We start from the raw sequence: 16,452 nt of genomic DNA, 5'->3' as shown, positions 1-16,452 counted from the left end.
CAAATTTTGTGTTCTTTTATTACTAAATATAGTGCAACAATAAACATTGCATTTCTTTCACCCTTTCACTTGCTTCTGAGGATGGTACTTTGTTAACTTTGCCTTCCCCGCCTTTTTCTGTTCTTAACACTTGTTGGAAATACGAGGCATAACCCTTGTTCTGTCACTGTCAAGTGTGCCACACTGTCAGTCCTCCTTCCCGGGACCAAACAGGCTTCAGATTCAGAGACGTAAACATAACACAGACCCTGCTCAAAACAAGAAAAAAAAGAAAAGAAAAAAAAAAAAAAAGAGGAGGAACATAAGGAATAAAAACAGAACAAGTGTTGGTGTTTTGGGCAGCATGTAATTTGGAAAGGCAGGGCAGTTTTGCTCCACCGTGTATGGCGGCAACCCCCTCCCCCCGCCCCCCCCCCCTCCCCCCACCGCAGTCAAATAGCCAAATCCTCAAGGAATAAAAACCAAGATGTCTGGACCACAGCGCCCTCCCTGGATGAGAGGGTGGTGTGCAGGGACAGCTGTAGCCCTTGGACTGGTCTGGGCCTCAGAAGGCCTGCTGGGCTGGGTTGTAGTTGAATGTTGTCGGCACGTGGGGCCTCTCTTCCAGCTTGTCGTACTCCAGGTGAAATTCCTTAGAGAAGCAGACACAAGTTTAACACCACAGGAAAGCTCATGTTTTTAATCTTTGTGATGAGTGCCTTTTTCTAGTAATAGTGGCAGGCCTTACAAAAAATTATACAAGTAATATATAGCCTGAAAAGGTAAATAACATCAACTGTTAAAGTTCACTATTCTATAAGTTTACAGCTGTGGCAGCGGGTCGACCGCTGCTCTAGAGTATCTAGAGGAACTTCAGATCAATCAGAAATACCCAGTAAAATTTAGTTTAACGCATGTTGGTAAAACTCCTGGGGCTTCATGTATAAACGCACATACAAAAAGGTTGCGTATGGTTTTCACGCACACGTCGGGATGTCTAAAAATAAACTTGACGTGAGAATGTGCGGGCCATCCCGCAAACTTTACACCAGGCGTACGCACATTTGTTTGGCTTTGTCAGTTGGCGACGCCAACCCATGTTTCAAAAGCACGTTTTCACTCAATTCACTGTGCTATGTCTATGAAGTAGTCTATGAAAAACCAGAATTATTTCTGCTGATACAACATAATAGTTATATTATATATATACTTATATACGTGGATAATATTTAACATTAGAAATGCCAAAACCAATCTGGCATTGTTATTTAAAATTTTTGAAACACTGAAAATGCTATTTTTTCCTCCTTCCATAACTTCTCCTAAATATGGAGGGTTTTAAATAACTGTGTTTTTGTAATTCCAAAAAAGCCACTTAGGAAATAGATACACGCACTCTTTGCAATTTGCATAAAAACCCTCTATACCGCATACCTCTATGCCGCGTTGGTTTGTGTGAATACACGTCTCTCTCTCCTCCGGCTCGCAAGTAGGTGAACAACTGACTTATTGAGACAGACAGCCGATGGAAAACCTAGTGAAACTAATTTCCCACAGATGACAGCAGGCCCTACTCACAGTGCCAAAACCAAGATCGCCATTAAACTGCACAGTTTTCTTTGTTTATGTGACAGCACAGAGATCCATCTCTCCTGGGAAGAAAACGCAGTGTCGGGTGGGCAAATGCACTCGGGAATAAGTCCTGGAACAACTGTGTGATGTCCAAACAATTAGTGTGTAGTACCTGCGTACGTACTTTTCAAGTTCTGTGAGTACGCCATCTTTCAGTATGAAATCTACTCAGACTTTTATACAGGAGGCCCCTGGTCACAGGTGCCGTAGTTCACCTCAACATGAGAAGAAGAAGCAGACAAACAGACAAGACCAAACGCTCACCTTGGCTACCTTCCTCCAGTTAAGACAATCAAAAAAGTAGTAGGTTCCCCTCTCGTAGGTATTGGTCTTCAGTGTGGGCTCCATGCCAGGCGCTCTTGTGATCCAAACCCGCTCCTCCTTGTGGTACCGCCAGTCCCGGTTAAAGCTGGGAGGCAGAAGGGATGAAAGAGAGAAAGAGGAAGAGAAAGGAAAAGTCACTGACCCATGACCGACACACAACGTTCACCCCAAGAAACCCCATCACCTCACCAAATAGAGCAAACTGCACTCCAAAGAGACTTTTTGCAATGTTATCAGAGTAAAAATATGCAACATCCCATCCCAGTGGGTTTACACAGTAATCCCAATTAAAAACAATATAGCGCCACTCACAGTTCTACTGCTGCCAGAAGCTGTAGCAGGTCTCCTCCATTCATGTAGTACAGGTAGAACAACAGGTCTTCACCGTATCGAGCCAGTTTAATTGCAGCCAACTTAAGGCGGCAGGGCAGCAGAGGAGAGAACGTAGAGAGTTAGTGTTGTACCGATCAATTAAAAACCTCAATAGGTACTACTGGATTACTAAAACCATTTACTGTGGTATTGTTCAGAGGACCAACTTACCTTGTCCCTTATGTGGATATTGGTTAAGTACTCAGAAGGAACATGGAAGTCTGAAAGGCAAGAGGAAGGCAGACACAGAATTTAGTTAGGAGTCATCTGATCAGTTGTGTGTTAGTGAATACATTTAGGGGTCTGAGGTTTTCGTTATGCTGATGCACCAGTGTTTTTATTCCACACACCGACTCGAAACCGACTGAGAAACTGAACACTTGTAACCTAAGTCTATGAAAATGGAGGCAAAACTCTCCTCCAATGACAAGACTTATCTGAATTTCTTGTCTTGCCGTTGGAGATGCGAGCACACTAACACTCTTTTACACCGCCATGAAGATCCCATCATGGCCCCCGAAACATACAATTGTGTTATCAAAAGGCCGTCAGAGGTGAGGAGCTGGTTACGCAATAAAGCCCCAACTAGTTACAGTAATGAAAGAGAGCCTTGTCAGAATAAAGCCCAAATCTGATTACTAGCTGTGCTTCTGCCAACACTAAACTGCTTAGCAATCAATTTGTTTGTGCAGCTATGCACATGCCAATGGAGACGAACAGAATCATAAGGCAGCAGGCTATGTGAGCTAGAATGCCACAGAAGACTAGACAACACGGTTCAATTTGCCATGCATATATTTTTTGCATGCTCAACTCTCATTGGCTATTGAAGGTGTCTGTTCTTGGAATCTACTGCCAACTATTTCACACTACAAAAGCCCATCCAAATTTGTTGTTTAAAGTAATTTGGGAGAGCCTTTGCAAGTGTGTGAACTGAGTCCTAAACGCTACAGGAACACACACTACACACATCACACTACAGGATAGCTTCTGCCAACTGTCCATTGCACCCAAAATGTCTTCAGACATTTGGGTGCTCTGGCACAGTCTTGAAAGTTAGTCAGGATTGCCAAATGACTGCTAAGATCAGGTTCTTAAAAAACACAAAACGTGGAGTATTCCCCTCCCCTACGTACTTGAAGTTAATGTCTTACCAATGTCTTGAGGTCGACAAGGTGCTGAGGCCCAAGGAGAAGCAAACTTGGGGTACAAGTTTCTGTCAGGAGAGAGAGTTTCATTAAAATCTTCCAATATATATTAGCATAATCAGCAAGTGCAAACAATCTAAAAACGCGGGAAAGAAGAAGAGTATATCCTCCCATTCACTACACAGATCATGACTGTTTTGGCCATTATTTATCCTTAAAGCCTACAATCAGAGTGGGGCAGCTACTGTATCTTACTCTGGCGAGTTTAGGTTGAGTCCCAGTGTTGTGAGGTCACTTCCCAGCGCCAGATGGACCATCCCAGGATCCGTCTCCGCCGCCCGGATAAACGTCAGCAGTCCGATCATCCCAAATTGGTCTGTCACCATCCCCGAGGGAATGTTCGTCACCCGACCTGCAGCGGCGGGACAATCCAGAGTTCAGCACCGAGTCACAAAAGAACAAAACTTGGGCAAATGATCTAAATACTTATTGCCAATACATTACCTCCATATTTTTAAACCACATTTTGTGCTCGCATTGGAGTGCAAACCAAACTGATTATAAGTGATGGTCACAAAGATATAAACAGAAAGATGATGGCCTATATCATATGGAATATATTCTTTTAGTTCCCTCACTGTAGCCTATCCAATAATTATGTAAACCCGTAATGCAGGGTATATGAACATTTACGGAGCCTGACTGCCTCACCCAAGTTGTGCGATTAAGAAGGGATGTTTCAGTGGAATTGGAGCGATTGGATACGATTGGCTGAGAGGTCTCACCATCGGGCAACACCTGGATCCCTTTCTTCTGGTTGTTGTTCTGTGCTGAGGCCGTCTTGTCTCCAGGGAACTTGGGCCCATCTGCATTGGACGTGCTCTTGCCTGTCGAGTTCAGGTTCTGTAGGGGGTCGATAAAGAGAGACAAAACAACCCATTTAAAGACAGAAAGCAGAAAATAGATACGTAAAATTAATCAGAAATAGTTGTCTTTGACATGTAAACACGCCAGGAGAAGACATCCCGCCGGAGCGTGCTGTAGAGCCAACGATGCCTCACACTTACGGTTTTACTGTCATCATTGCTCAACGTGGGGTCCTTGTAGTTGGGGCCGGGCAGTGCAGGGAAGTCCTCGTTATGGATGGAGAAGTCCTGCGTCTGTTCAGTTGATGGCTTCGTCACCATGCCAACTTAGGCAGAAGCGTGGTGCATAATAAGCAGTGAGTCACAACAAAAATGGAAACATCTGTATTTCCTGTTCCTATGGACTAAGATGTGCATTTAAACATGGCCTTCCTCTTGTCACAGAAGTATTATGAAAGTTGATAGCCATTTCCTAGGGGGAACCTACTGCTTATAGCTTGGTGTGTAAAAATGATGAACGAGACTTTCTCCAGCCTAACGTCCTACCATAGGGAGCCCTTCCAGCCAGCGGGTTGAGCAGCGGTGTTGGGTTTCCAGTCCCTTCTCTCCGACTCCTGTCCGCTAACGCAGGGAAGTCTGACAGATCCAGTCCTGTTACGTTTTCACTCCCATCTGTGACAAGAGGAAGGTTAAAGCCTTGTAAAACATGACAACATCTTTAACGCTGTTCATCTGTGTAATAATGTGGCAATTACCGATTTGATAACCGTAAGCTTCAAAATGATGACTCTGTCCACAGGTATTACTTAGGTGACGGCAACTGCTTTGTTTACAGTCAAAGAACAAAGCAATTGCCATCATCTAAGTAATAACTGTGGACAAAATAAAACATCTAACAGCAGTTGTACAGTAGTTGCTCACTGTCAATTTCACAGCAGCCATATGTAAATAATATAATGGCGTTAACATTACAGTTGTTACAGTGCTGTTATACAGGAATGAGGATTTTGCTAAAACATATTAACCTGTGCCATTGAAGATGTTGCTCGACATTGAGTTGTTCATCCCAAAAGCCTGATTACGGTTCATTCCAAAACCTGACATGCTGCAGAGATGGAGGAAAACTCCAGTTAAAACAAAAAACAGGTAGCCACAGTACAGAGAAATAAATGCTTTCCGTTACTTACAAGTGACCAAATAAGAAAAGCCCAAAAAACACTGTATGATAGTGTAAAGTCAGGGTATAAAAATATCAACAAACCAGGGAACAGGATGACTTGAGGTTCGATCATGGCTTGCAATTTGAACCACCCCAGCCTACCTATAAGTACATCACTTGCAGGCTTTGTGCTTTCTGTTGCATTATAAGCTGGTGAAACTTTCATGTAAAGTGAGAAGTCTGCAAGCTGTGTGCTACTTTGTCACAGCAGGTTTGCTGAATCAAAGCAGCCAACTTGGTGAGTGGCTAAACTACTAGCTTTCCTCACTAGCTTGCCAATTAAAAGTCCCATCTCAATCTTCAAAAAGGTTTGTGAATACAGTTGTCAGGAGGATTTTCTGTCTCTACAATGGGAAGGGTTAATTCCTGCTCTGTGTCCTGAGCAAGTAACAAACGAACAGTAGCATTAGCGAACCTAGGATCAGGTGTAAACAGGAATCAGGCTACTGATACGTGCATTAAATCCTGGCATGAACTTTCAGCAATAAAGGGAAAGAAAGTTACATTGCTCTCTGGTGGCTGTATTCAGTGAGAAAAGGTTTAGCATGGTATTTACATATGGTATATACACCTAGTTCATGTCAGAAACTATTCATGTGGAAGGAAAAATTGTACACCATTCAACCTTTCTACTTTTGTTCTATGCTTTACATTCTGTCCGTCCAGCACCTGGTTAATTTCTAGATGTGTTGATGTGTAGATGTTTTTACTCTCAGTATTTGACAACGGGGAAATCCTACTATAAATGAGGAAATCTCTGTCTGTCCGCATCCATTTTGCTCCTCAACGGGTTGGCCAATCAATCTGAAACTGCACATGGCCATTGAGCATTGGCATAGACAGGGACTGACGGAGCTCATTTTTCCATTTTCACAAATTTACGCTGTTTATACACTGTTTATGCGCCTTTTTGGCAAGTCTGCGCGGAGTTGTGACGCGCGCATCCCCGGGTAGTGAATAGATATTCTCAGGAATGAACACTACCAGCAGAGGCACTACTTTGCACTTTCCCTTCCTATAGATGATTCAAATCACCTCTTTCTAATTGTCATGCCTTTTCTCCATACTGTACACTATAGGATTTCATACAACCGCTATCTAAAAGTACAAAAATAATAGCTAACATGTCAAACACATAATAAGGTAAAGTTACAGTTGGCAGTGTCACTTTTCCCTGATCTTTTGAAAACGGCCACAAACCACGACTTTTGTGAACCGCTCCACCCTTACAGTAAAAAGAAGTTGCAAACATGAGTTTTCCTAAAAGCGAACAACAAAAGGTGTTGAATTCTATATCTGAAACTGTAGACTGACAGACCTATAAAAGGACATCACAGGTGTCAGCAGGAACGGATGCATGTATCAGTTGCACTACCTGTTTATGGTGAAGGGCTGACGTGCCGGTTGCTGTTTGGGCATACAGATGATGCTGGGGGAGCTGCGGTTGGGGCTGCCCAGCCCAGAACTGCCCATGCTATTGGTCCTGCCACTCATCCCGATGCCTTGGCCGACCTGGGAGTGGTTCAGCATGTTCCTCGAGTTCATCGGCAAGGTCCCCCTATCGAGACACCGTCAAGTCTGATTTAGTGGATTCAGGTTGTTGCTCATGTCAAGTCAACTGGCATTTCAATCAAGTGTTAATTACAAACAGGGCTGGGCAATATGGTTGAAATATCACAATAATCATAAGGATCTTTTCCGTTATTGATATATATCACACTATGGCTCACGTATGCAAAATCACATGTTAAATAAACAAATTAATGTTCATCATCCCATTGAACCAAATGGTAATGTTAGGTGTGATGTCAAACAAAATTAAATTTTCAAATAATATTCCTTAAAATGTTTCATTCATTTTGTCAGTTTTTAAATAAAATTTGCTTGTTATCATCAGTTTAGAGCAGCAGAATTGTGCGTCATGATATCCCAAAAATCACCATATCATCACCATATGATTCCACTGAAAGACGATAAACGATAATATTGAATTATCGCCCAGCCCTAATTACAAATATTAACTACTGTCATAAACCGATACCATACAAGCAAGCTGTATCCATACATGATGCATGCATGTGTGTACATACAAAGCACTTACACATGCACACACTCACAAACACGCATACAAATCCAAGCACCTGCATACACACCTGCTTGGTGAAGGAGGGGTATGGAGGGACATGGTGGGCACCCCCGTCGTGGGAGTGATATGACTTGGTAGCTGGGTGCCTTGCGTTAAATTTCGATTTAACTGAGGCGTATTGTTGCCCATGCCCCTTATCGAGAAGCCGAGTGCACCTGCAGAGAGAGAGAGAGAGAGAGGAAAAGACGGAGAAGAATAAGATTTACTGTCAGGCAAACCAGAAAGGATTCTTCTGCTTTCAGTCCATAAAGACGTGCGTAGGTGTAACTGGAGTTAGGCCAGCTACTAGTCCTACAGCAAGTATGATCTGATGAAAGTCTTTATGATCAAAATGTCACACATTTCAAACTTTGTTAAATAAATCAAGTTTCACTGGCAAGAGAATTGTGCTTTTCATCTAAGCTGTTCAGTATCCCTTAACTGAATTGCACACTGAGCATTTGATTTCTTCCCGCTCCATGTATGTTACATGGGGAAAACAAAATATATTGTGAGCTGTGGGGAAAAACCGAGGCTTTGCATGCTTACTTTGTGGACCGTACAAACTTGCACCAAGCTGCGACAGTTGACCTGACGACGATGGTGAAGGAGACGACAGCATCTGAGGGAAAGCAGACGGGACAGAGTCAGATAACTGGATGCTCTCCTGTAGTCTGGTGAAGTATGGGAATAAAGGAATGTGTAGGGATATAGGGACAAAACTCACGTCTTTATCCGACCGATGTGGGAACATCGACGGCTGGCTGTAGTACATGCTTTCATCAGGAAAGTCGTTGTCGACTACCTCAACAAACTCTACAAATTTCTTTCTAGAACCGAACATGCCTTTCGTCACCTGCAGAGAGAGAATAGAGCTGCTGTTAAAGCGGTGCTGTTGCCCAGCTAGTTGTGTTGGGCAGTGAGGAAAAGTCAGACAGGACACGAAGAATTGGATTGTGGCAAAAACAATTTCATAGTCTAGTTAGCCATCAAATTTCTCATTTAGACACACCGATTCTCCCGCTTAACCTTCCATGCCAAACTAAAGTACTGATCTACTACTCGCAGAAAATACCTTACCAGCCATGTGTTGTCAATTTAAGTCCAGAATACACCAGCTGACAAGAGAATTAACTTAGCTTCTTGTTCAGTTTGTATGATATGAATAGACCTGAACTGAAGCAAAACGCTAGCCAGATGGCCATCTAATTAGCAATGTTTGGGGGGAATAACAATAGCAATGCTAACAGGCTAACGTTAGTTAGCCAATAGTGTAGCTAACGTTAGCAGGCTAGTTATAATCATTCTGCGTTAGCTTAGCTAACGTCAGTTTGCAAGCGGGCTAACCTAAACGTGAGCTTACAGTTGCTAACCTAGGTTACCCAACGTTTAGTACAAGCACAGCATACCAGCTAATTTCGTCTTTTCAACTCCAAAAGACACTAACTAACAAGTAGCATCCACTACCAACTAGCAGCCTGTTTGGGCCCTCTTTGCCTCCATCTATCCTCAGTCAGCTGTCCGTTTTCTCGTCTCAATTTACGCTCCGCTTGCAGCCAGCAGCAGCCAGAACAGAGGCAAGAAACAGTTGGAATTCAAAGCCATGAATCAGTTCACATTAAAACGGAAGCAAACGGCGAGATCCATTAAGACAAATATTTAATGCTATAGGGTTAAATTTGGACCGAACCGTTTTAATCTGACGTAAAAATAACAGAAAACCCTCACCGCATTAATTTCCCTTCTCTTCTTTAGATCCAAGATGGCTGTGTGTATTCTCAATCGAAAGAAAAATAGCCTTTACCCTCTGACCTTAGAACCTGCTGACCACTTCCGTACACAAAGTAAACATATCCCACATCATTTCCAACGGGGGTTGAACAAGCAAAAAGAAATATAGGTGGTGGAAATATCGCTTGAAAATGATGTTAGGAAATAGGTAACAAATGTAAATAAGGACACTAACTGTCAAGCCACTCACTCCCTCCTGTGATCATAATGTGTGTTGCAGTATGGAAATATTGTGCTTTCACCAACATGTAGCTCAGTCATTACAGAAGATCCCTACTTCTCCCACTAATCATGTCAGAATATTCAAATGACACTGTGGAGGACTCTATAGACATTATTCACCATAATCTGTGGTTTGGGTATGTTTAACACGCGCAGTTATATTGTGTGCTTCTCAGGGTTAAGGAGACACGGTCCCTTTAAGAAAGTCTGGTTTTCTGAGTCTGACGTCAGCCTGACGTAATGTCGTGTTTTTGAGCGCCAGGTAAATTGCCTTGCTCTGTGGGTTAAAAATAAATGACACACGAGTTGGTGTAGTCAACGACAGAAGTTGTCCGTCTCCGCATTCCTGCCACTTCTACACTGGTGACCCCGACGTTTGTCTGCTGGACGTTTCCAGTGACAGCTCTTCACGAACATGGCGACTAACGCAGTTTCCCTCAAACTACCGGAGTTCTGGGAATCGTCGGCCTCGGCCTGGTTCACCCAGACGGAAGCGCAGTTCGCGCTTCGGGAGATCACCGCGGACGCCATAAGATAGTTTGACCCTTTGACCTTCTAGCGGAAGTGACGTAGGCAGTAACGACATCTGAACACAAGTGGTCAGCTGGACACCTTGGAGCGCATGATAAACACATGTGTAAACGGCGATGTGTCTCGGCTGTCCACTTGTGATCCGATCGCCCAAGACGCATTTTAAAACCAAGTGTAAACAGGGTCTATGAGACACTCAAAGCCCATCTGTTGAGAGCTTTTGAACTTTCCGACACCGAGCGGGCTAGCCAGCTCTTCTCTCTGCAAGGCCTCGGCAACAGCAAGCCGTCTGAGCTCATGGACAGGATGCTGAATCTCCTGGGTGGGCACAAACCCGATTTCCTCTTTGTCCGCACCTATGGCACGAGGTACGTGGCGCTGTGTTTCGGCGGACAGCGGTTCGGCTGGGACTTTGTCACGGCGAAAGTGTCCGTCTCCCTCCTCGGCGCGGATTTCCTATGCGCCTATGGACTGCTGGTGGATGTCAAACACCGCCGCTTGATCGACGCTGTCACCTTCAGTTCATACGCGTGTACACTCAGCGGAGCAGACTCCATCAGACTGTCTAGCATGCTCTCCGCCGCGGACGAGTTTCTCCGTCTTCTCGCCGAGTTCCCGGACCTCACGCAGCCCACCTTCTCGTCATCCACCGCAAAGCACGGGGTGGAACACCACATCGCCACCACCGGCCCCCCGGTCTACACCCGGGCCTGGCGCCTCGACCCGGCCAAGCTCGCCATCGCCAGGACGGAGTTCGAGACTATGGAGCGCCTCGGCATCATTCGCCGCTCCAACAGCCCGTGGGTTTCACCCCTCCACAAGCCCAACGGCGGGTGCCGCCTGTGCGGCGATTACCGCCATCTCAACAACGTGTCGACACCGGACCGCTACCCAGTTCCGCACATCCAGGACTTTTCCGCCCACCTGGCGGGGAAAGTCATCTTTTCCAAAGTGGACCTCGTTTGTGGATACCACCAGGTACCCGTCCACCCGCTGGACGTCCCCAAAGCAGCGGTGATCACCCCATTCGGACTTCCTGCACATGCCGTTCGGCCTTAAGAATGCCGCACAGACCTTCCAGCGCCTCATGGACTCGGTGCTACGGGACCTGCCTTTCCTTTTCGTCTATCTGGACGACATCCTCGTTGCCAGCGCCTCCAAAGCGGAACACCTGTCCCACCTTAGGATTCTCTTCAAGCGGCTCAGCCAGGACGGGCTGATCGTCAACCCAGCCAAGTGCCAGTTCGGGCTGACCACCATCGACTTCCTTGGCCACCGCATCACCAAAGACGGGGCAGTCCCCCTCCCGTCGAAGGTGGACGCCGTCACGAATTTCTCATGGCTGCTCATGATCAAGTCCCTGCAGGAGTTCCTCGGCATGGTGAACTTTTACCACCGCTTTATCCCCCAAGCTGCTCGACTCATGCAACCCCTGTACGAGGCTCTGAAAGGCAAGGCCCCCAAACACGCGGTGGACTGGTCCGCGGAGAGGGACAAGACGTTTACGGACGCTAAGACTGCTCTGGCTAACGCCGCAATGCTGGCGCACCCGTCTCCACGGCCCTGATCGCCATCACCACGGACGCTTCGGATTATGCCGTCGGCGCAGTGCACGAGCAGTGGGTGGGTAGTGCCTGGCAACCGCTCGCTTTCTTCAGCCGCAAGTTACGCCCCAGTGAACGGAAGTACAGCACCTTCGATCGGGAGCTCCTTGGCCTCTTCCTCGCCATTCGACATTTCCGTTTCTTGCTGGAGGGCCGCCAGTTCCCGGCGACTGTGGACCACAAACCGCTGACGTTCGCCATGGCTAAGGTGGCCGAACCGTGGTCCGCCCGCCAACAGTGGCAGCTCTCCTACATTTCGGAGTTCACCACGAACATACGGCATGTCGCTGGCAAAGCCAACCTCGTCGCTTACTGCCTCTCCTGGGCCATCGTGGGGGCCGTTCACTTGGGACTTGACTACGCTCGCATGGCAGCTGATCAGGCCGCCGACCCGGACGTGCAGGCTTACAGGACGGCTGTCACAGGGCTGCAGCTGGAGGACGTGGTTTTCGACGACGCTGGCACCACACTCCTGTGCGACGTCTCCTTGGGTCAGCCCCGGCCCATCGTTCCCTCTGGGTGGAGACGGCGTGTGTTCGACGCCGTCCATGGCCTCTCCCATCCGGGCAAAAAGCCATCTATAAAGCTGGTGGCGGCCAGGTTCGTCTGGCACAGGCTCAAAAAAAACGGGAGAGACTGGGCTGGCACCTGCATGGAGTGCCAGCGCTCTAAAGTGCACCGCCACACCAAAGCCCCCCTGGCGCAGTTCCCGCCAGTTCGCTCCATGAAGGCCGTTCTTCGGGCCGCTCTTCGGGCCGCTCTTCGGGCCGCTCTTCGGGCCGCTCTTCGGGCCGCTCTTCGGGCCAGCCTCAAGGACAGCAGCTGGGTCGACAGGCTCCCTTGGGTCATGCTGGGCCTCAGGACCGCCCCTAAAGAGGACCTCCAGTCTTCATCTGCCGAACTGGTTTACGGCCAGCCGCTGCGGGTCCCAGGGGATTTCATCCCTAACACCACGGCTCCCTGGTCTGCAGCCCACCAACGGGCCACGCTCCGGGACAACGCCAGTGTTTTCGTACCGGTCCCCACTTCGCATCACGGCCTCCCGCGGTCTCACGTCCCCACAAGTCTGCAGTCGGCAGGGTACGTTTTCATCCGCCACGACGCCCACCGTGGGCCCCTGCAACCTCCCTACGACGGCCCGTTCCGCGTCCTGGAGGCCAGGGACAAGCACTTCGTGGTGGACGTCGGCAGCAAGCCGGAGCACGTTTCTGTGGACCGCCTCAAACCAGCTCACCTGGACTTGGACCAACCCGTTGGCCTGGCCCTACCCCCGCGGCGGGGGTGCCCCCCTGCCCTGCCTCCACCCCCCACCCTGCCCCCACGCCGCCGCAGGGTCCCCAAGGTTCCTCCTGCGGGCCCCCCGGCCCCCGCTCCCATTCTGTGGAGCCGTTGCGGCCGGGTCATCCGTCCCCCTCCACGTTGACTTTCTCTGTTATGGTGAATTCTGGGGGGACGTATGTGGCGGACTCTATAGACATTATTCACCATAATCTGTGGTTTGGGTATGTTTAACACACGCAGTTATATTGTGTGCTTCTCAGGGTTAAGGAGACACGGTCCCTTTTAAGAAAGTCTGGTTTTCTGAGTCCGACGTCAGCTCGACGTAATGTTGTGTTTTGAGGTAAATTGTCTTGCTCTGTGGGTTAAAAATAAATGACACACGAGTTGGTGTAGTCAACATGAGAAGTTGTCCGTCTCCGCATTCCTGCCACTTCTACAACACTTGTTTAACTAATTTCTTCAATAATGCACTCGCATCAGAGTATTTGCAGCTGAAGTGTCAAGGTGTGACCTGAAAATACAGCAGAAATTTGTTAGTCTCACAGAAGAGTTATTTCCACAACTTACAGCTCCCTAAATTGTCAGTAGGCTTATAAATGAAATGCATGCCCTTTGTTTGTTGTACTAGGACTGGAGAAACCACATTTTCTCTCCCCATTATCTCCCTTGTTAAATTTGAACAAATTACTCGCTACCTACTGAAACTACAGATGTTCCAAGAAAAGGTGATGGTGGTATTTATTGTGCCAATCATATGGTACTTTTTCTCTGCCCAGCCTGAGCGCTACTGTTGCCTGTCAGAGGCCCCCAGACAATAAGTGGACGAGGAGGACAAGTGCTAAAAACAGTCTGTCAGTGAACAGAAACAGAATGGGGGGTAGCCAGTGCCCCCTCTGATAAGGAAAATGAAATTCCTTCCCAGTTTTATCTGGTTAGAAAATAGCCCTAATGAAGGTACATGAGATAGCACGGACAAATCACACCTCCGACTGACAGGAGCGATATGCCGCTTTCACAGTTCAGGAATAAAACATTCCGATATGAGATGTAAATGGAAAATGTCATTCCAAATTATGCCTATGAATGGAAATCTTAGAAATGAGCTTTAGGATTTGCAGATTTTTTTACATCAAGAATGGCTTAAACTATAACTTTTGCATGCAAGTGTAGGTCTTGAATCCACAATGCATACCAAGTCTATATGCGAGCGGCTGAAGCAGGCATCCACAACGTGGTGCTGACAAAACACAGACCTGCCCTGCCACAAACAACCCCCCGATACGCCTCTTTTCTTTTCTTTTTTTTTGTTGGGGTGGCTGTTACTTCATTTTCCACTCCCTGCAGCAAACATTTCATACCACCCAATGAGTTACTACAATCTCAGTAAAAGCAAAACACCTACAGACTCAAAGCATGGACCGAGTCCCACTGCAAACAGCGAGAAACTCTGCAGATCATTCAGTAGTTAGTGGAGAGGTCCACTTGTTTGGCTCGGAGGTACACAGACCCTGAGCTGTGTCCGGGCTGTTTGTAATGCATGTAAATGACCTTCCCTGCTCTCTCATCACAAAGCACTTCTTATGCTTATCCGTGGCACTCTGAAACCCTCGGCCTGCCCCTCCCTGTCTCCCTCTCCCACCTCTGTCATGTCTGAGAAGAAAAGGGGAAAGTCATTAGGCACAAATGGGGAGGAGAGAGCAGCTAGTGGTTGCTATCGCTTGAGAGTCAGGGGCAAAGCTCAGAGCCACTGAGAGATAGTGAGAGGACGGCACAGGGGAACATCTAACGGGGGAATACGATATGTATTCTCCTCATTAAGTTCGATAAACAAATGGCATACTTTGGGAGATCATGGACAACATAGGGAGGCAGTGAGAAGTAGGTCTTTTTAAATTGTAATGATGAAAATCCTTACACTAATTCTATTTCCTATTTTCTTTTTGCTCATTGGTGATGCTTATATACTAACCCTCTCTTCTCATTGCAATTAGATGCTTTGAAATGACTCACCAGCATGGCTTTTATCAAATGAAAGGGTGTTGCTGTGATTGCTGTGCCTGCTGTTGCTGTATTACATTGTTACACTTTTTTTTTTGCGTAGTATTAAGATCAATAACTTCAGAGGGCGGTGGAAGAGAGTCTATGGGATGCCATGAAATGAATTTAATGACGCCCAGAGTCTCCCTGCATGCAGCCCCTTGTCTGGCACTAAACTGATGTGGAGGTGACCAGCGAGTGAGGCAGCAGGATGGGGAACGCCATGCGGGGGGTTATTGCCTTCATCCCCTCGGAGCACTGTCAGCGCTTCCTAGTGGGCGACCTGAAGGAAATGCCCCCGGATCGAACCCTGGACCTGAGCAGCCGGCAGCTGCGGCGCCTGCCCGCCGCCGCCTGCGCCTTCGATGAGCTGGTGAAGCTCTACCTGAGCGACAACAACCTCAGCAGCTTACCGGCCGAGCTGCAGGGCCTGAGGAAGCTGCAGCTGCTGGCCCTCGACTTCAACTGCTTCGAGGAGCTTCCTGCAGTCGTCTGCAGATTGCCCCAGCTCAGTATCCTTTACCTGGGCAACAACAGGCTGTACCGCCTCCCCAGGGAACTGAAACAGCTGAAGGAGCTGAACACTCTGTGGCTGGAGACTAACTGCTTCACTGAGTTCCCCAAGGTGGTTTGCGAGCTCCCCAATCTCAAGACCCTGCACCTCGGTTATAACCAGATTCGGAGTTTGCCTATGGAGCTGGGAGGGCTGGAGGAGCTGCGGAGTATCTGGCTCGCTGGGAACCAGCTGGCAGAGTTCCCGCCTGTGCTGCTGGAGATGCACTTTCTCGCCGTCATCGACGTGGACCGGAACAAAATACGCCACTTTCCAGGTTTGTCCCACCTGCAGGGGTTGAAACTTGTCATCTATGACCATAACCCCTGTGTTAACGCCCCGGTGGTGGACGAGGGAGTCAGGAGGGTTGGGCGCTGGGCGGACAGCTCAGATGATGAGCAGGATGATGATGGGTCGAAACCAGCGAGCGAGACTACAGCGGAGGTCAAGGAAGTACCGCCTGAGGAGGAATAGAGCGTTCAGGGTCGAGGAACAAGCTGACCTTCAGCTGTGGAAAGGCCCGCCAGCGCAGGACGCCACTCAACAGGAACACTTAGCAGCCTGATGGTATTTGTTCCATATAAGGTGAACCCAATGATATGGACTTCAACATACAAAGTAAGAAGCAGCTACAGTTGTTTGTTGGCCACAAAAACTTGGATGGTGTGAAAAGGAAAAGATGGATCATCCAATGATATTAGCACAAATAAAATATGTTTTGACATTGGATATTGACACTGAATGAAATAACAGTTTCTTTTTTTCGAT

The 16,452-nt window shown here is 47.5% G+C and overlaps 2 protein-coding genes across 2 annotated transcripts; one reads left to right on the top strand and one right to left on the bottom strand.

The window, feature by feature from the left end:
* cnot2 (CCR4-NOT transcription complex, subunit 2) lies at positions 1–9,435 on the bottom strand. Its single transcript, XM_071900269.2, has 15 exons — positions 9,394–9,435; positions 8,393–8,521; positions 8,215–8,287; positions 7,694–7,841; positions 6,916–7,098; positions 5,347–5,426; positions 4,868–4,993; positions 4,523–4,647; positions 4,241–4,358; positions 3,711–3,867; positions 3,462–3,523; positions 2,479–2,528; positions 2,248–2,348; positions 1,876–2,020; positions 1–631 (listed from the first exon to the last, which is right to left on the bottom strand). Exons 2-15 carry the CDS (start codon positions 8,507–8,509, stop codon positions 545–547), a joined length of 1,572 nt encoding a protein of 523 aa, XP_071756370.1. The 5' UTR covers positions 8,510–8,521; positions 9,394–9,435; the 3' UTR covers positions 1–544.
* Positions 9,436–15,342: 5,907 nt separating this feature from the next.
* lrrc10 (leucine rich repeat containing 10) lies at positions 15,343–16,158 on the top strand. Its single transcript, XM_071900270.1, has one exon. The coding sequence runs from the start codon at positions 15,343–15,345 to the stop codon at positions 16,156–16,158; it is 816 nt and encodes a 271-aa protein (XP_071756371.1).
* The last annotated feature ends 294 nt before the right edge of the window (positions 16,159–16,452 follow it).

Source organism: Centroberyx gerrardi, chromosome 4, assembly GCF_048128805.1.
Source record: "Centroberyx gerrardi isolate f3 chromosome 4, fCenGer3.hap1.cur.20231027, whole genome shotgun sequence".
Lineage (NCBI taxonomy): Eukaryota > Metazoa > Chordata > Actinopteri > Beryciformes > Berycidae > Centroberyx > Centroberyx gerrardi.
The sequence above is the reverse complement of the archived record's forward strand: the minus strand, read 5'-3'. Positions and strand labels throughout refer to the sequence as shown.

What these genes read in the sequence shown, in the direction of transcription:
- cnot2 (XM_071900269.2), bottom strand. Translation starts at nt 8,509, where the DNA reads ATGTTCGGTTCTAGAAAGAAATTTGTAGAGTTTGTTGAGGTAGTCGAC. An exon ending in CAACATCTTCAATGGCACAG is followed by an intron (nt 4,994 to 5,346) that starts GTTAATATGTTT and finishes CTCTTGTCACAG; the next exon opens with ATGGGAGTGAAAACGTAACA. An exon ending in ATATCCACATAAGGGACAAG is followed by an intron (nt 2,349 to 2,478) that starts GTAAGTTGGTCC and finishes TGCCGCCTTAAG; the next exon opens with TTGGCTGCAATTAAACTGGC.
- lrrc10 (XM_071900270.1), top strand. Translation starts at nt 15,343, where the DNA reads ATGGGGAACGCCATGCGGGGGGTTATTGCCTTCATCCCCTCGGAGCAC.